Source organism: Ctenopharyngodon idella, chromosome 16 (genome assembly GCF_019924925.1).
Source record: "Ctenopharyngodon idella isolate HZGC_01 chromosome 16, HZGC01, whole genome shotgun sequence".
Taxonomy (NCBI): domain Eukaryota; kingdom Metazoa; phylum Chordata; class Actinopteri; order Cypriniformes; family Xenocyprididae; genus Ctenopharyngodon; species Ctenopharyngodon idella.
In genome coordinates this window covers 34,780,036-34,800,361 of record NC_067235.1, presented here as the reverse complement: position 1 = coordinate 34,800,361, position 20,326 = coordinate 34,780,036, and the positions used below count along the sequence as shown (strand labels likewise).

General features: G+C 40.5%; 1 protein-coding gene and 1 long non-coding RNA gene across 4 annotated transcripts in view; one reads left to right on the top strand and one right to left on the bottom strand.

Annotated features, from left to right (window-relative positions):
* Nucleotides 1–1,432: 1,432 nt before the first annotated feature.
* The window catches only part of ext1a (exostosin glycosyltransferase 1a), a 54,191-nt gene continuing 35,297 nt past the window's right edge, over nucleotides 1,433–20,326 (bottom strand). Inside the window, exons 2-11 of the mRNA XM_051865607.1 lie at nucleotides 14,547–14,640; nucleotides 12,738–12,845; nucleotides 9,846–9,965; nucleotides 8,789–8,921; nucleotides 6,012–6,130; nucleotides 5,684–5,779; nucleotides 5,488–5,577; nucleotides 4,669–4,829; nucleotides 4,327–4,498; nucleotides 1,433–4,230 (exon numbers count right to left, since the gene is read on the bottom strand). Coding sequence (XP_051721567.1) covers nucleotides 4,045–4,230; nucleotides 4,327–4,498; nucleotides 4,669–4,829; nucleotides 5,488–5,577; nucleotides 5,684–5,779; nucleotides 6,012–6,130; nucleotides 8,789–8,921; nucleotides 9,846–9,965; nucleotides 12,738–12,845; nucleotides 14,547–14,640 — 1,279 coding nt within the window. The 3' untranslated portion in view covers nucleotides 1,433–4,044. The remainder of the gene's footprint in view (nucleotides 4,231–4,326; nucleotides 4,499–4,668; nucleotides 4,830–5,487; nucleotides 5,578–5,683; nucleotides 5,780–6,011; nucleotides 6,131–8,788; nucleotides 8,922–9,845; nucleotides 9,966–12,737; nucleotides 12,846–14,546; nucleotides 14,641–20,326) is intronic.
* LOC127497258 (uncharacterized) lies at nucleotides 6,137–8,790 on the top strand. 3 transcript variants are annotated; one of them, XR_007925493.1, is made up of 5 exons: nucleotides 6,137–6,574; nucleotides 6,645–7,316; nucleotides 8,114–8,404; nucleotides 8,501–8,596; nucleotides 8,693–8,790. It is a non-coding gene; the product is annotated as an uncharacterized LOC127497258 (long non-coding RNA). The 3 variants fall into 3 exon arrangements; XR_007925494.1 differs by having other exon boundaries at nucleotides 6,645–7,380; nucleotides 7,413–8,404; XR_007925492.1 differs by having other exon boundaries at nucleotides 6,645–8,404.

Below are 20,326 nucleotides of genomic sequence, written 5' to 3'. Positions count from 1 at the left end.
CATTTTTTATATCTTACAAAATTTGAACTTTCATCATATTGTTTGTACTGCTGTAAAATAGGAATCCAAGGATGAAGCAAAGAATCAAAACTGAGATAAAATGAATCCTCGTGTGTGCTAAATACACATACAAACACGAGTGAAAGATGCGTTTCCTACGGAACAGGCAGGAATGTCAGTACTGTGACCATCAGAAAAACTCCAGTGTTAGACAAACTAAATCAAGCGATTGCCCACGTATGATCAGTGCTGAAGAGGAAGAGGAGATTGTGCGGTTGAAGGCTAAAATAACGCAAGAAGTGTCTTGAGAAAAGGCACGTTCGTTTGTAGACGACAAAAAGAAACACGTGACTGAATCATATTCTAAAAATACCGTTATCTTATTTGGAGAACTTTTTGCCACAGTTTCCACCCAATTCATGCACACAATTCTACATTAATGTGGCAACCGTAAACAACCAACACTTCTAAATAATGCGTTTTTCCTCATCTTAAATGATCTGAGACTCATTCTGTTCTGCATTTTCACATTTCCATGTTTCAACGCTCTCTTGCGTAAATAAAGCAGTCCTATCGGATGATCGCCATGCAAATATACAGTTGAGGTCAGAATTAATAAATTATTAGCCCCTTTGGTAAATATGAGCTGTGAAAATAAATACGCATTGTTTATTATTTTGATCTTTCTTTTAAAAAAATTCACAAAAATCGAACCTTTCATTAAAGTAATCAAAAATTGAAAATGGGGGAAAATCACATTATAAAATAAATGTTTTTCTCTTATACACGGCCACAATTATTGGCACCCATAGAAATTCTCATGAGTAAAAATATCTCTGAAGTATATTCCCATTTACATTTTTTAAGAATATCTGAACATGCAATATATCAAAAGAAAGAATAGAGCATATTCTTTAAAAAACAAACATTTTATTTTTTTGTGATTTTTTTTAATGAAAGATCAAAAGGATAAATAATGCAGATTTATTTTCCGCAGCCTGCTTTGCTCATATTTACCTAATAATTCTGACCTCAAGCAAAATCATCACCAGTTCACACAATTCTATCACATTTTTCAGCCCTATAGTTTAACATTCAACTGTTGTCTTTAATAGGGAAAATGTTCTTGCAAATGTACTGTATATGGTACGTTTTTTGTAACTGTAGGGACATTAGTCAGGGTAGACGCCATATTTCATTTTAAGTTTGTTCAGTTATGTCTTTAGGTGCAATGTCACGTCATTTTTTGCAGAAATGTATTTTTATTGACTCTCTCACAGCCTCGTTTTCATTCACAAAGCATTAAATATGTCATCCACCCTGACTGAAGACCATGATTTTTGGACAAAAGTACTCCGCTGGGATAACCAGCTCAATCCATCCAGTCGGAAAAGAACATGAGCGATAATGAGTTAACAGTTCTTTCTTAACAAAAAAAAAAAAAAAAAAAAAAAAAAAAAAAAATCAATGGAAGACGTTCTCAAAACTCGAACCAAAGCTCTGAATGGATGACGTTCTCTCCTAATCAAGCATTTTCAGGTGTTTCATTGATTTTTTCTTCCATCTACATTGAGAGTAAATTCAAAACTAGTGTTAAATATCTCGAGTCATTGAGTGTGTGATTCCAGAAATACATACTAACCACGAAAACACTGAAACAACACTGGGCGTCTCATGACTGACGACAAGAGAAATGGATGTTTGGGGTTTTAAAGAACGCAAACAATGTGCTAACATTCACAAATTTTACCGTAAACTGATCTCCATGTTTGTTATTAGACAAGCAGTCAGTCTCCAAAAAAAGTGATATCACTGCATTAATAACTAGTTACTAGTCAGATTAATTTGTAAAAGCGGCTGTCTGCACTTTTCAGATGCAAAACGCATGTCACTTCCAAATAAACAAACTCAGAAGATTCAGCAGTCAGAAGTGGAGTGACATCCGAATTAGCTGCAGTGTGAACATGGCTGCTGACATGGCATTACACTAGTAAGACTCGTAAGAAAACCTGACAGAGCTGTTTGTGGCATTGGATTTAACACCGTGTCCTAACCAGACGTGACGCGATGTGTGATAAAAGGTATCTTTTCCATGTTAATCAGAGATTTTGTCCTAACCAGCCGCAATTTGCAGCAATTCTATTTTAGAAACGGTTTCTATTTCGGCGACGTCACACTGGAACAACAACATACAATCTGACAATGATAATCTCAGGTACTGATTATGTGCTTTATTTAACGTTAAATTAATTTAATTTGAGTTTGAATATCATTTTGTGTGACCTTTATAGCCGTACTGAAAGCGAAGGAGAATAATTGATCTTGAAGATAAATTAAAGGGAATTGTGAACAAACAAGTGTATTCTATGACAAAGATTATTTCAGTCACTTAGTTTGTTTCTTTAAATGTTTAAAAGGTGTAATATTTATGAATTTGATTATGTGCTTATCCATTTGGTTGCAAGTGCTGTGCGCTTGCAGAGAGACTCCACCCACAATCCCTTCGGATTGGCTGTGATTTTTGATAGATTTGGTTGTGAGTGCAGAGAGACTCCACCCACACACTCTTCTGATTGGCTGTGATTTTTGATTTATTTAGTCGCGAGTGCAGTGCGCCTGCAGAGAGACTCCGCCCACACAGTCTTCTGATTGGCTGTGATTTTTGATAGATTTAGTTGCGAGTGCAGTGCGCTTGCAGAGAGACTCCGCCCACATGCTCTTCTGATTGGCTGTGATTTTTGATTTATTTAGTTGCGAGTGCAGTGCGCCTGCAGAGAGACTCCGCCCACACAGTCTTCTGATTGGCTGTGATTTTTGATAGATTTAGTTGCGAGTGCAGTGCGCTTGCAGAGAGACTCCGCCCACATGCTCTTCTGATTGGCTGTGATTTTTTGATTTATTTAGTCGCGAGTGCAGTGCGCTTACAGAGAGACTCCGCCCACACAGTCTTCTGATTGGCTGTGATTTTTGGTAGATTTAGTTGCGAGTGCAGTGCGCTTGCAGAGAGACTCCGCCCACATGCTCTTCTGATTGGCTGTGATTTTTTGATTTATTTAGTCGCGAGTGCAGTGCGCTTACAGAGAGACTCCGCCCACACAGTCTTCTGATTGGCTGTGATTTTTGGTAGATTTAGTTGCGAGTGCAGTGCGCTTGCAGAGAGACTCCGCCCACACACTCTTCTGACTGGCTGTGATTTTAATGGATTTTGTCGCGTCTCGTAGTCGTGTATGTGAGGACAAACAAATTGCTTGTCGCTGGAATCTTATCGCATTGCGTCTGCTTAGGACACAGTATAAATCTTCAAAAAAAAAAAAATAGTACAATTCTGTCAGTTTGACAAAATAAACAAAAAGGCTTATATAGAAAGAAAGAAAAAAACAAAAACTTTGAACCAATTTGTGGAACACCTAAACTGAATCCAAATATAAGCAGCATGAACAAGGTGTTTATGCATTCATACAAAACCCCTTTGGACTCCCAGATTGTCCATCTGAAAGTTCAGGCACTGTGACGTTGTGCGCGGTGTTTCGCACGCTCGACTTCTCCACGGGACGTCATCCTGCATTTTCAAGAGGGGCGTAACGCTTGCCGGAGTAGCGGAAGGTGAACTGAATAAATATACAGGCGGCCTCAGCAAAACCCACGTCTAACATGGATCCAGAGTTTAAACCGATGTGCAATAGTCCTTATTCTGAGTGCATGTGGATCTGTGTGTGTGTGTGTGTGGCATTGGCGCGGTTGCCATGGTCACCGCTGTCATTGGCAAAGCATTACAAGAGGGGGTGTGGAAGACAGAAAGCTTTGTGTCTTTGTGTTGCGCTAAACTCATCCAAATGCCGTCAACGTGATCTCCGATCGAGCCATATATTTGTAGTTAGTGACGGATCTTCTTCAAACACAACACTCCCCCCCGTCTCAATGCGCTCCCTCCCTGAGGGTCTCCGACCCCCCGCTTATCCCTGTTGATCCAGTTTAACAGGGTTCTGAGGGGTTTTCGGATGCCGTTTCCCATCCCGTTCACAGGGAAGGTGTTTCTCAGCTTTGTCAGAGTCTCTCGATGTCTCTGTACTTCTTGCGCAGTATCGATACCTGGTCCTTGAACAGAACGGGGTCCAGTCTCATCTGCGAATGGACCAGGGGCATCGTGCCAAACCAGCTGGCAAATTTGTTCATGCACGTCTGCCGCTGGGCAAAGTGGTCAGGGTCTGCCCAACGAGACGCCCGGGATGTCTGCGGAGGAGAGAGGGTCAACATTTCAGAAACGTGTTACTAGCACTCAAACCTGACAGTGACAGACTGATTATACTGATTTCATGCATTCTGTACCTGTCCCATCATCGTCTCCTTGTACTGTTTCTTTTGAGTGACCTTGATAGGCGGCATCTTAGTGACAGCAGACACCAGGAAGTTCATGAGGATGTCTTCACAGTTTGAGAGCTGGTCAACCATAGTCTTCAAGCTGCCGGGCAGGTAGTGTGTGTACAAGTAGTTATAATACCTGGATTAAGAAAAGATGACGGATTAAACACATTTATAAGATATACTGTACATGTACGTTACTAAAATTAGGCTTAATTTTCTTAATGCCTTCCACTGCAGTTATAACGACAGTGAGATATGTTTGGAGCAGAGCTAATGTGCTTACGTAATGTTAGTTATTTAACTGACCTGTGGTAGAAAGCAGCTCCGGTCAGCACCATGGAGTAGTCATTGGTCCACTTGGAGGTGTAGCCCCAACGCTCCTTGTTAGAGTCCCAGAAATGGCTCCGCGCAGGGTATCCCACAATCCTCTCTGGGAAACTTTGCCAAACAGTAAAGGCAAAATCCACCTGTGGGAATGAGTACACATTAAGTACAGGGCGAACATGCAAACCCAAACACTTTAATCACATTAATGATGTTAATAAATACATGAGACAATGCACCAGCAATTTAGTGATCTCAGCAACTAGGGAATGATTATATATTTATATATAGGGCTATACAGCCATCTAGTGGTTACACCATGGTATTAAATGGTGCTTACTTAAGAGGTATATATTCAGTACCGTAAAATCCCTATATATAGCCAGTATTTATTTCTGTTTCCCCTGAATTCTGTGATTGGTTGTAGCCAAAGTCCTTTTAAGGCAAGTAATTTCACTTGGCGGCCATTTTTGAATTGCCTCTCGGGGGACAACAACCATCTCATAAATTTTATTTCTAAATGCTCAAATCATGACAAAACCCAACATATTTCAGGCTGGGCTAGCCAATGCGCATGTGCAGTCACAAGTGTGCGTCTCAGAACATCGACTGTTTCTAAAGCAAACAGAGTTTCTAACGACAGCTGCAGCGACGCAATGACTTTACCAATCAGCGACTGGCTCTTTTATTTAGAAGGCAGGACTTATTTTGCCATATTGTGCGTTGCACTTTCTCCCATTCATAATAATATGAGTGCGCTGTCTTTGTTTATCTAAAGACTTTGAAAATCACCTGACTCACCTCTGTGGTCGAGAGCACAGTGTCTTCATCCAGACTCAACACTGCATCTGTTCTCATGGTGTCATAGGGCAGGAATCGGCTGCTCATCACCTAAACGTAGTCACACGCGTGAAACCTCCAGAAAATGCTCAATGTCTCTGACTTTATTAGGATAAACTTCATTTGATATGATGAGAATATAAAGAGGGAGATTCACCTTGCTCTCGCCCTCAATTACGATGACTGGAACAGAGGTGGCGGGCCAGCGGTGCTTCGCGGGAAGAGGCTTGTCACAGTTCCACAGGACAATGATCTGATACAAGGTCATCAGAGGTCATTTCTACTATTAAGTACATTCTACTATTAAGTACACTACTGTTCAAAAGTTTGGATCGTGTGGGATCAAAGATCTTCATTTGCGTTCTGAAGATGAACGAAAGTCTTACAGGATTAGAATGACATGAGGGTAATTAATGACAGGATTTTCATTTTGGCGTGAACTAACCCTTTAATAAATAATATAATAGCATATAAATAACACTGACCTGGGCACAGTACTGTGATTTGGCCACAGCCACTAGCAACTTGAAAACCGGTTGAGACTGAGATACGAGAGGCGTGACTGCGTGAATGACGGCTGTGAATTTCTGTTGTGGTTTAATACCTGTGGAGAAAAGATATTTAATCTAGACAAATCATATATAAACACTGACTCCATAGCGTAGATGTAATATGTAAGATTTATTGTTAAAATACATTCTCTTAACTCAGTTATTGTTCATTGACTGTTATGCCAATTATGAGTTTATTTAAACATTGAGCCTCCGAGTCACCATCAGGGTGTGGCTACTGTACCAGGTGGGGAGTTTGGGGCGTGGCTACTATAGCAGGCGGGGAGTTTGGGGTGTGGCTACTGTAACGGGGGGTGGGGGGGGGCGTGGCTACTGTAACGGGGGGGGAGTTTGGGGTGGCTAGTGTACCAGGTGGAGCGTTTGGGGCGTGGCTACTGTAACAGGCGGAGAGTTTGGGGTGTGGTTACTGTACCAGGTGGAGAGTGGGCGTGGCTACTGTAGCAGATGGAGAGTTTGGGGCGTGGCTACTATAGCAGGTGGAGAGTTTGGGGCGTGGCTACTATTGTAGCAGATGGAGAGTTTGGGGCGTGGCTACTATTGTAGCAGATGGAGAGTTTGGGGCGTGGCTACTGTAGCAGGTGGGGAGTTTGGGTCGTGGCTACTGCAGCAGGTGGTGAGTCTGGGGCGTGGCTACTGCAGCAGGTGGTGAGTTTGGGGCATGGCTACTGCAGCAGGTGGTGAGTTTGGGGCGTGGCTACTGCAGCAGGTGGTGAGTCTGGGGCGTGGCTACTACTGCAGCAGACGGAGAGGTTGGGGCGTGGCTACTGTCGCAAATGGAGAGTTTGGGGCGTGGCTAGTGTAGCAGGTGGAAAGTTTGGGGCGTGGCTACTGCAGCAGGTGGTGAGTTTGGGGCGTGGCTAGTGTAGCAGGTGGTGAGTTTGGGGCGTGGCTACTGCAGCAGGTGGTGAGTTTGGGGCGTGGCTAGTGTAGCAGGTGGTGAGTTTGGGGTGTGGCTACTGTACCAGGTGGAGAGTTTGGGGCGTGGTTACTGTACCAGGTGGAGAGTGGGCGTGGCTACTGTACCAGGTGGAGAGTTTGGGGCGTGGTTACTGTACCAGGTGGAGAGTGGGTGTGGCTACTGTAGCAGATGGAGAGTTTGGGGCGTGGCTACTATAGCAGGTGGAGAGTTTGGGGCGTGGCTACTATTGTAGCAGATGGAGAGTTTGGGGCATGGCTACTGTAGCAGGTGGAGAGTTTGGGGCGTGGCTAGTGTAGCAGGTGGAGAGTTTCGGGCGTGGCTAGTGTAGCAGGTGGAACGTTTGGGGCATGGCTACTGCAGCAGGTGGAAAGTTTGGGGCGTGGCTACTGTAGCAGGTGGGGAGTTTGGGTCATGGCTAGTGTAGCAGGTGGTGAGTTTAGGGCGTGGCTACTGTAACAGGTGGAGAGTTTGGGGCGTGGCTACTACTGCAGCAGACGGAGAGGTTGGGGCATGGCTACTGTCGCAAATGGAGAGTTTGGGGCGTGGCTAGTGTAGCAGGAGGTGAGTTTGGGGCGTGGCTACTGCAGCAGGTGGTGAGTTTGGGGCGTGGCTAGTGTAGCAGGTGGTGAGTTTGGGGCGTGGCTACTGCAGCAGGTGGTGAGTTTGGGGTGTGGCTACTGCAGCAGGTGGTGAGTTTGGGGCGTGGCTACTGCAGCAGGTGGTGAGTTTGGGGCGTGGCTAGTGTAGCAGGTGGTGAGTTTGGGGCGTGGCTACTGCAGCAGGTGGTGAGTTTGGGGCGTGGCTAGTGTAGCAGGTGGTGAGTTTGGGGCGTGGCTACTGCAGCAGGTGGTGAGTTTGGGGCGTGGCTAGTGTAGCAGGTGGTGAGTTTGGGGTGTGGCTACTGTACCAGGTGGAGAGTTTGGGGCGTGGTTACTGTACCAGGTGGAGAGTGGGCGTGGCTACTGTACCAGGTGGAGAGTTTGGGGCGTGGTTACTGTACCAGGTGGAGAGTGGGCGTGGCTACTGTAGCAGATGGAGAGTTTGGGGCGTGGCTACTATAGCAGGTGGAGAGTTTGGGGCGTGGCTAGTGTAGCAGGTGGAGAGTTTGGGGCGTGGCTAGTGTAGCAGGTGGAACGTTTGGGGCGTGGCTACTGCAGCAGGTGGTGAGTTTGGGGCATGGCTACTGCAGCAGGTGGAAAGTTTGGGGCGTGGCTACTGTAGCAGGTGGGGAGTTTGGGTCATGGCTAGTGTAGCAGGTGGTGAGTTTAGGGCGTGGCTACTGTAACAGGTGGAGAGTTTGGGGCGTGGCTACTACTGCAGCAGACGGAGAGGTTGGGGCATGGCTACTGTCGCAAATGGAGAGTTTGGGGCGTGACTAGTGTAGCAGGTGGTGAGTTTGGGGCGTGGCTACTGCAGCTGGTGGTGAGTTTGGGGCGTGGCTACTGCAGCAGGTGGTGAGTTTGGGGCGTGGCTAGTGTAGCAGGTGGTGAGTTTGGGGCGTGGCTACTGCAGCAGGTGGTGAGTTTGGGGCGTGGCTAGTGTAGCAGGTGGTGAGTTTGGGGCGTGGCTACTGCAGCAGGTGATGAGTTTGGGGCGTGGCTACTGCAGCAGGTGGTGAGTTTGGGGCGTGGCTACTGCAGCAGGTGGTGAGTTTGGGGCGTGGCTACTGCAGCAGGTGGTGAGTTTGGGGCGTGGCTAGTGTAGCAGGCAGAGAGAACATACTACATATAAACAAAGTTATGGCCGTAGTCGTGGAACAGAGTTCACTTACCGAGTACGGCGTAGAAGAAGGGGAAGTCGCCCAGATAGGAGGAGTATTGTGGCAGGGTGAAGAGCCCTCCTGGCAGCTGGTTCCACATCAGTGTACTGCGGCCGTTGTGCTGCAATACACGGTCCTGGATGATCTGGAAGAGGACGTCCAGAAAGAATTTGGAAAGTTAATTGGTTAACTGATTAACATGGAAAAGATGCCTTTTATCATGTGTCACAGCATTGCGCAATGTGTTAGACTCAATTTAAAAACCTTAGCAAGACTCAAATTTCATGAGTGTTTAAAGAGCCTAACTCCCATAAACATGAGGCCAGCTGGACTGAAGCCATGTTTATTCGGACACATATTAATGCCCTTTATCACAGATCCACCCTTCAAGACCTGACCCGGGTGTCCTCTTACACACCAACAGCAATCCAGCACATCTCAGAGCTTAAACACTTCCTCCAAGGAGAAGTGTGTGAAACCAGAGCCTGAGACCGGCCAGATGGAGCTCCGTTTTCATTCAGGAATAGCTGCCGACATGCAATTCATTCTATTAGGAGGGTAAAAGAATTTGTGCCAAAAATGAGAAATTATATTTTTTAATCTGAAAGAAAATTAAACCTATTTTTGTGGACCATTAAGATGGGGGGGATAATTCTCATTATCGTATTTATGAATGATTTAAATGGTAAAATATTTTTACATAACGAGCATTTGTTGTACTTATGCTAATTTTACTAAATAAATCATTGTGCTTGGATGAATCTCATTATAGCATTATCATTAAATCATTTAAAATGAATCTCATAATTACATCTCATTCTGGATTCACTACAGTAATGAGAACTGTGGAGTGAAAATGTGCTCAATAATCACAATGCAAAAATCTTAATGTTCTTAAAATGAGCTTCATTTTCTGCAAAATATAATTTTCCCATTTTTTCCTTGTTTGTTTTTAGGGTAAATTATGACCCGGACAAGTTTTCGTGGGATTCATCCGACCGGTCGTTAGGTCTTGATGGCCTCATGTCTTGAACACTGTGAGATGTTCATTGATCAGGAAGTTGCTTACCTCCAATGTAGTGAGCACAATTTTCTCCACAGAAGAGAAGTACGCTTCCCACAAGAACTGCGTCTGCTGGCGGAGAGACAGGATGCGATCTTGATGGATGGAGCGAACCGTTGATGGGATCTGTGAGGGGAAGGGAGCGGTGTGATTATATATTGTCTACTTGACAGGCCTTTCCAATCGAAGGCACCAGTTAAAATAACTGGAGATGTTCCCTGTGGACGGAGCACTCAGACAAACTGGGCTTTTTCAGAAAGTAAAGGAATTTTCAAAAGTAAATTAAAGGAACAGTTTGCCCCAAAAAAGTCTCCGTATTCACTCTCATTTCAGACTAGCCCTTGGGTGATTGCTGAGTGGTCTATAGGGGGTTGGCACATGATTACTTGCAATGTGAGAAACCAGGGTGTTGCTAGGTAGTTGGAATGACAGAGAGAATGACAGATAGAAAGAACAAATGATAGAATGATAGATAGACAGAACTAATGATAGAACAAATGATAAACAGTTAGAGCAATAGATAGAGTGACAGACACAGATAGATAGATAGATAGATAGATAGATAGATAGATAAACAGATATAACAATAGGATAGATATAACGATAGAACGATAGATACATAGATAGATAGAATAATAGACAGAACAATAGATAGATAGACAGATAGAACGATAGATAGAACGATAGAATGATAGATAGATAGATAGATAGAACGATAGATAGAAAGATAGATAGATAGATAGATAGATAGATAGATAGAACGATAGATAGATAGACAGATAGAATGATAGAACGATAGATAGACAGATAGAACGATAGATAGATAGATAGATAGAACGATAGAACGATAGATAGATAGATAGAACGATAGATAGAAAGATAGATAGATAGATAGAACGATAGATAGATAGACAGATAGAACGATAGATAGAACGATAGAACGATAGATAGATAGATAGAACGATAGATAGAAAGATAGATAGATAGAACGATAGATAGAAAGATAGACAGATAAATAGATAGAACGATAGATAGAATTATAGATAGAACGATAGATAGATAGAATGATAGATAGAACGATAGATAGACAGATAGAATGATAGATAGAACGATCAATAGATAGATAGATAGATAGATAGATAGATAGAATGATAGATAGAACGATCAATAGATAGATAGATAGATAGATAGATAGATAGAACGATAGATAGAATGATAGACAGAACGATAGATAGATAGACAGATCGATAGATAGAACGATAGATAGATAGATAGATAGATAGACAGAATGATAGATAGAACGATAGATAGAATAATAGAACAATAGATAGATAGATAGATAGATAGATAGATAGATAGAAAGAATGATAGAACGATAGATAGAACGATAGATAGACAGATAGATAGAACGATAGAACGATAGATAGATAGATAGATAGAATGATAGAACAATAGATAGATAGATAGATAGAACGATAGATAGATAGATAGATAGATAGATAGATAGATAGATAGATAGAACGATAGATAGATAGATATATAGAACAATAGATAGATAGATAGAACGATAGATAGAATGATAGAACAATAGATAGATAGAATGATAGAACGATAGAACGATAGATAGAACGATAGAACGATAGATAGATAGATAGATAGATAGATAGATAGAGCGATAGATAGATAGAACGATAGATAGATAGATAGATAGAACAATAGATAGATAGATATATAGAACAATAGATAGATAGATAGAACGATAGATAGAATGATAGAACAATAGATAGATAGATAGAATGATAGAACGATAGAACGATAGAACGATAGATAGAACGATAGATAGATAGATAGATAGATAGAACAATAGATAGATAGATAGATAGAACGATAGATAGAATGATAGAACGATAGAACGATAGATAGAACGATAGAACGATAGAACGATAGATAGATAGATAGATAGATAGATAGATAGAGCGATAGATAGATAGAATGATAGATAGATAGATAGATAGAACAATAGATAGATAGATAGATAGAACAATAGATAGATAGATATATAGAACAATAGATAGATAGATAGAACGATAGATAGATAGATAGATAGATAGAACAATAGATAGATAGATATATAGAACAATAGATAGATAGATAGAACAATAGATAGATAGATAGAACGATAGATAGATAGATAGATAGATAGAACGATAGATAGATAGATAGAACGACAGAGCAGAAAGAGGTGTGTGTGTTTATTTAAGTGTCTCTTCACTGTAAACACAAACAGCTCTTCAGGTGATTTCCATTACGAATATTTCACAGCTCGATTAGTCGCAGCGTTTGTTGAGGCCTTCAGCACCACAGGGCCACGAGAGCACATTAATGCAGAAATGTGCTGCTGACCCTGACAGGACCTGTCACTTCTCTCACCGCAGAGAGGCGTTCTGCCGCAGGCCGTTAACCGGCGAGGCCAAGAGGTCCCATTTCAATTACAAAGCAACATGCTTCTGCTCTCAGCGCGGACGTCTCTGGAGGTCTGCAGACCGTCACTGATAGTGGCTTGTGCCCGCCAAATTAGCATGTGACATTAGAACGATTTCATTCATGCATGATTCGTTTATAGGAAAGTCTTGAGATGGTTAGAACACATTAAGCCACTCACTGCAACATATAAACCTTGCAGACTATGTGCATCTCACATGTAGGCAGGAATGATTATGCTGCCTTCTGAGATTGGCCAAATTGGAGAAGACGATACTAGATTAAATTTCAGTTAAGATGTTCACCACATTTTGGAATAGAGCTGTTGTTTGAGACACCAAGAACAAGCAGGAGGATAAACATTGAGGGACAGAAAGCTTGAGCTGTTCTAGCACTGATATATTACAGCAGTCGCACCTGTAGAAGAAGTCTCTCGTCCCCAATGACAGCAGCCGTACGCCAGTCGATGATCTCCGAGAAGGGAAGCTCCCAGCCGTTACTGAGCATGACGGGTACACAAGCGGCCTACACACACACACACACACACACACACACACACAGGGGCAAGTTAAAACAGGCTGGAAAAAAAATAAAGCAAGCGTCATGAAATTTTTATTAGCGTCTTCCAGTGGAAAGTCTGAGAGCAAGAGAAGCTCTGACTGAGACTGAAGAATCATGGTTTATCAGATCAGTCGTGTTTCTGTTCCAGCCTGAGAAATCTGGCAGCGACTGAGAGAAACACAAAGCGTGACTCTGCCTGTCTGAACTGAGGCTCATGGGTCATAACAATGAAGAAGAGATAATCATCAAGGATACTGATACAAGAAGGGCTGGGCGACAGTGAAAAAATCCTAAAAATAAATGTTATATATATATATATATATATATATATATATATATATATATACACATACACATACATACATACAATATATATTTATAATGTTTAAAATATAAAATAATATATATGCATAATTTTATAAAATATTATCTATATATATATACACTATATAATATACTATATATACACTGTGTCTGTGTGTATATATATAGGGCTGTGCAACAATGAAATCATATTATTATATGTTATCCATTACCATACTTATTTATTTAATCATAACTTGCTTTCATTTATATATATATATATATATAATTATCCATTACCATACTTCTTTATTTAACCTTATCTTCAACCAATCTATTGTTGCCAAGTAGATTTAAAAATTTTAAATATGTAATGTACACTGTAAAATATAGGATAAAAAAAAATAAATAATAATAATCAAGGAATGTTTTCCATACTGTATTATTTTAAATTTGCAATTTAGACATATTTTAACTAAAATATTTGAATATATGAAAAACGAGACAAGTTTAAATAAAATTACTAACAGAAATAAAAATGAATATATTTCACAATTACTAACACTACATATACAATGAAAATATAAAAATAAATTCAAAAATAAATAAATAAATCCTAAATAAATAAATAAATAATATTTTAGCAAGTGTGGACATGCTACCACAGTATTTCCACTTTTTTCTTCTGACATCCATAATGTATAACATAGTAATGTTTTTGGACACGTATCAAAGTACATAAAAGTGATAATAATTCAGTACTATAGTATATATTCAGAGTATTATCTGATGCTGCACCTCAACAGAACTTTACAGTAAGGCAATAAGACCAAATCCATCATTTCTAAGCATAACTGTGTGTGTTTGCACAGGCCTGTTGTCCCTAATCTGTAAAGCTGCTCCCACCCTCTGACCTCCCCTCATCTCTAATATCATCCTGCTGTTATGGACTAATCCCTGCAGTGTCATTAACCAGCCCTTCAATCTGCTGAAATACATACAGACCAATACAGAGAGCTAAAGCCGCAGTCTCAGACAGACGCAAGCTTCATAATGCTTCATAGTGATCATAAAAGCCCTGAAAACTTCAGCTAGTCAATCCAGAACACCCACACAATTCAAAACACAATATATAATGGCCTGTTAAGCCTCATGTCTGCACAGCGTCAGACAACCTGAAAGAGCACAGCCACAATCCCACACAACAGACATTACACCGGCACGAGCATCACAGAATACGGCGGGTTATGGTGGATTTGTTGATCTGACTTTGTATCTGAAGTTGGCTGGAAACGCAGAACATGCAACTGCTAAGTGTCTTCCGTTGGCTATTAGCAATAGGAAGTGAGTGTAAATATGTACCTGCAGAGCCTCCAGGAAACGGAAAGAGCCCAGGCGGCGTCCTCTAGGCACGAGACAAAATGTGGAGTTATGCAGCATTTCTTTATAGTCGTACCTGGTGAGGAAAAGAAGGAAGCATATATTAAGAACCACGGTCGGAAAACATCCTGGTCCAAGACAACAGGAGGTGCACATCCTATTCATATGGAAAATCAGTTAGCGCTCATCACATCTGACACACAGGCCTGTAAACACTCACACACACACTGTAAAAAAACAACCAAGAAACGCGAAATGTTCTGTTAGACCAACAGAAATGAGTCAAACACAGATGAACTGCTGAAATGTGAAGGTTTGGGAGTTTTCCAGCATGTATTGCAGCATGAATAAATTATGCGTTTATAGGATTTTTGTTCACCGATGAGGTTTGTGTGTCAAGTGTCTATGCTTCTGAAACTGAAAATAAATCCCAGACATCTTTGCTTTGTAAGATGATTCTGCCTTCTGAAACAAACATGTTAAGTGTCCTATGAAGCTATACATATTTGGCTACCAAAATAATATATCAATGTATTGTGAATAAGAAATCTGTAGTTGTTGCCTTGATGAGTTTATTGGCTGAATGAGGCATTTTGCAATTTAGGGAACGAACAAACTGAAAATTGACCAAACAAAGTTAAGAGAATCTAAAAATCTGAATGCATCAGATTTAAGTTTTCACAACAATTCCTTTTTAACAGCATGAAACCATCGATCAGTGATGTTCTCACAGATCTAAAGGTCAAACGACAACAACAAGCCAAAATAACAAAACAACCAACTAGAACTCCATAGTCACACCTTGCAAATAACCAAAATACATAAAGCACTGCATACATTCGAAACAATGCTCGGTTAAAAACAACTCAAGTCAGGCTGAAAATGGACAAACCAGCGGTTGGGTTATTTTAACCCAGCGATTGGATTGTTTTAACCCAGCGATTGGGCTGTTTTAACCCAGCGAATTGGGCTGTTTTAACCCAGCGATTGGGCTGTTTTAACCCAGCGACTGGGCTGTTTTAACCCAGCGATTGGGCTGTTTTAACCCAGCGACTGGGCTGTTTTAACCCAGCGACTGGGCTGTTTTAACCCAGCGATTGGGCTGTTTTAACCCAGCGACTGGGCTGTTTTAACCCAGCGACTGGGCTGTTTTAACCCAGCGACTGGGCTGTTTTAACCCAGCGACTGGGCTGTTTTAACCCAGCACATTGGGCAAACATTTAACCCAGCGACTGGGCTGTTTTAACCCAGCGATTGGGCTGTTTTAACCCAGCGATTAGGTTAAATGTTTGACCAACCTTCTGGGTAGTTTTATTTAACTCAACAATTGTTTAAAAATTACTGTATTTATTATTAACATTTATTAACATGTTTAATAAATGAACATTTATTAATAAATGTAATGAATAATAATTAAATAATAAACATATTAAATTGTTTATTAATAAATGTTCATCTTTTGATTATTACTGTTGCCTCTAGTAATTATGTGTCTGATTTTTAATTTCCAACCTATTTTAGGTTCATTTTAAGCCAGACATATAGTCATTATTAAACAATAGTACAGTTAAATAAAACTACCCAGCACATTGGGCAAACATTTAACCCAACTGCTGGGTTAACAACCTAATCACTGGGTTTGTCCATTTTCAACCCAACTTGGGTTTGTTTTAACCCAGCATTTTTAGAGTGTATGAACCGGCATCTGTTGCATTTGATTTAAAATAAAATAAAATAAAATAAAATAAAATTTAATTTCAACTTGCCGTTGGTAAAAACATACAAAAAATAAATAAATAAATAAATAAATAAATAAATAAAAATGAAATAAAAATATAGAATATAGACTGCTGGGTTGTTTCAATCCAAATTTGGGTCAAAAAAGGACAAATTGGTTACATTTTTTAATTAAATTTTTAACCCAAAGATTGTCCATATTTGACCCAGCATTTACAAGTGTATTACCATTAAATGTAAATAATTTGAAATAATGTAAATAAATTTAAAATAAAAAAAATAAAATTAAAATGTAACATTTGGCTATAAAATAAAACATCTTTAATTTGGCACCACCCGCTAAATTAAACATCCAATGTAGTACGTGACAGCAAAATAGCAAATAGTTTGAAATGTTTACACTGAAATCTTACACATAGTATTTAACAGAACAAACAGTACATTAGTATTTAAAGTGCTGAACAACTTCTAACGAATTGCATTTTTATTGCAGCCAAGATGTTTGTAGCTACAGATGCTTATAAAACTATATATAGGTTATCTTGCAGTGATGGCATTAAAAAGGGTTACAGACATTTAGCTTGATAATATGAAGTGTGCGCAGACAGCCAGGAGAGAGCTCTTCGAAATCCACATTCATGCTCTTGACCTCTCGACCTCTGCTTTATACGTTCATCTTGCGCGATGGTGGGATAAAAGCTTCAGCAAATGCTTCAAGCAGCGTTTCAGTCGGCACTCGGATTAAGGGGCTGTTTGGAATTCCTAATGTGACATTCCTCCTCTTTTGCCTACCCTCCCTTCTCCTCTCTTACACATTCTCCCCGGCACTCCCACGTTCTCCGCTCCTTCTCCTCTTCTCCAATGAGTAATCAGTGATGCTGTGCATTCCAATGTTCGGCCCCTGAGGTCTTCCTTCACCTCTGCTCTTCAGCGCGGATGAACGAACAGGCCTGCGCACAGCCAGACAGAAACTGTTTCGGGTTTGAGATGAACATTAAAGCCTGAGTTTGAGAGCCAGCAGGTGTTGTAGGATGACCTCGGCTGACCTGGTGGCTCAGTTGGTAACCTGATATGGGGTGTCTGAAAATAGGACAGCGACGCACTCAAAAGACTTCATAATTCATCAGAAGCACAGGGCTGATCCTATCAGGTCATGGGCACTTTCATTGTGTGCAGAGTAATATTTTTAATATGACTCTCAAGCAGATGTTTAAAATGACTTTTTTTCCATTCACAATCATTTTCATGTGGTTGCGATGTCCTTAAAGTCAACATACAAAAGCAAAGAAATCTATAGAGTGGGACTTGATTTTATTGATCACAAATTTCTTGGATCTAGAAAAGTGAGCACAGAATGGAGTCTGTCCAAAAGGTGCACAGTAGTGTTAGTTTCGTTAACGAAATCCATGATGAAAAATGTTCGTCGACGACCTTTTTTGAGGCAATGACGCCATGACACCAACATTGTTAAACGATAACTGTGAATATATAAACTTGGAATATCATTGATGAAAAAAGACTAGACTAAAAGTTAAAAAATAACAAACTTCACCAAAATCTTAGTTTTTGTCAAATTAAAAGAGATGACAAAATATTACAGACTGTTTTTAACAAGCCTTTACAAGCTTTCATGCTTGCGGTTGCCAGATGTAAAGAGTTTAAATCCCCAATCAGAGTTTTTTTTATTAAAAGGAGACATTTTCTGCCTGGTGTTTTACTTAATATTTGCAATCTGGCAACCGCACAAATTCTCTCTACACTGCAGAAAAAGCGCTGATGATCTGAAAACGCTGACAAACAAGTAAGATGGAGTTCAGCGATCTCCATTAATATTCTTCAGAATATTTACTCACGGAGCCACATTAAGATCCCCATATCTCTGGGATTGAACCATCGAGGGCCTTTAAAATGCAGATACCAAAAAGACAGTTTGTCAAGAACCAGAATCTGAAAGAATATTAAGATATCTTTAATACTTCTTGAGTTACAGGCATGCAAACTTGAGGCAAAAAACACAAGAAGTGCTTATTCCCCATTTTTGAACTGCCACCGTTGGCATATAATGAAACAAAGATTGCTAAAGTCAACAGATTTTACTAATAGATCTACCAATCTCTGTGTGAAAATAAAATAATGATGCTGCCATCTTTATAAAGTCATTTTTACACCCCTCTAATTTGGCTCCAAATCTCAGGTGAAAATTGTCATTTTGACCCTCCTCTACAAAACAGTGGATTACTCAGTAAATATACATCTGTGACATTTTATATTTTGTCTTTCTACAGAAAAAAATATTAATTTTAGATGGGGAAGTTTCCAAAATTTGGTTGATTTGACACGGAATGACCCATCAGCGGGTTCACTCAAACAGAAGCAGCCAGTCAAGCGTAGTGAAACTTCTTCTCATAACACACTCGGGCCGGGGCGAGGAAGTTCACTGCATGCAGGAAGTGATGGAGTGGCTGTGGGAAAGAACATTCTGTTGGAATAAACATCCATAATTTAAGCAGTTCAATGAGGAGTCGCTCCACGCTGATGACCACACGCAACATATTACACTCTTAAAAAGAAAGTTTCTTTATTTGCATCTTCATGAAGAAGAACCGCTTTTTCAGCAGTGTGTGTAATCCGCTTGATAAGTCATGACGTAAGGAATGCCATTTCTGGGTCCAAGCCCTGGCTCGTTTCATTTGAGAATGCCATCTCGACGGCCGCTTATGAGTGCTATTTATTCATAATAAACATTTAACATTTGAAAAAGTTAAACATTTAAAATACTTATAGTCTACACAACAGTCTCCGTGCTCACAGCGTCACAGACATTAATATTTTAACGATTTATAAGATGAATCACTGTCTGGCCATCTGGGATTTTGGTACGGAGATAAAGGTTATGATTATAGTTTTTTGGTAGTATTAAACCACATCAGGTGTGTATATTAGCACTGTTTGTTGTTTTCTTGTGGTGTGAGATAGAGCGTTTGGACCCGCGTGACATCAGATTTAACAACCGAACAGAGCTGTTTGTGAATGTGAAAAGTCTGCAAAGTTTTAAAGCTCAAAGTGTAGTATAAATGTTTGTCTCCCAAAAGAAAGAAGTGATTCTGAACTACCTGAAACGAGTTGTCAGTATTTCCAGTCTCACTTCCTGCACTAACTTGCATAATGCCAGCCAATGGTCTTCATTGGCTGAACAGCGTCTGCTTTGAGATTGGAAGAGTTTGGTTCGTGTTGTTCATGTCGAGACGCTGTTTTCTGCTGCCAAAGCAAATCCACTTCGATGAGATTGATAAGGTAAAACCGACGCCATCATTACCGTTCAAATCACTGTGTATCAAGTGCTGAAATTCAGATATGGTAATGGCTGTTTGGTTTCCGACACGCACTGTAAGCGGTCGACCAATCACAACAAACCGAACCGACCAATCTGACCAATCAGAGCAGAGCAGCTCTCAGAAAGGCGGGGTTTAGAGAAACCGAATCTTTGAACGAACCGTTTCAGAGACTGAGAGAAAAGAGCTGATGCTGCAGTGGATGATATGAGAAAATTAAACTGTTTTTTGATCTTGAATGCATGTAAATCTGCTGTAGGAGACTCAAAACAACATTAGGAACCTTTAAAATAGCATAACAGGGGAACTTTAACATCCATTAGGACTGCACAATGTTGGAAAATACTGACATTGCGAGAATTACTTTTTTTGCTATATATATTGCGATATGAAGAAATACAGGAATGTTTTTTTTTTTCTGCACCCGGCTGCTGTAAAGAACGCGTGATGCTGACGTTGAAGGTGTGTCTGTAAACTGCCGTCATGGGTTGCCGGACGGAGCTCACCCAATGCAAACCTCCTCTATCAAGATGACAAGCATGTAAGAGGCATAAGAAAACACGGGGAACTAGAAGTTACAAAAAACGTTTTTTCTTTTGTTATGTTTATATTTGGCACTGTTGCCATAGCAGCAGGTTGGCATGGGTGGCATTTGTGCCTTAAATCAGATTAGAGGAAATGAGAGCTGCTGGT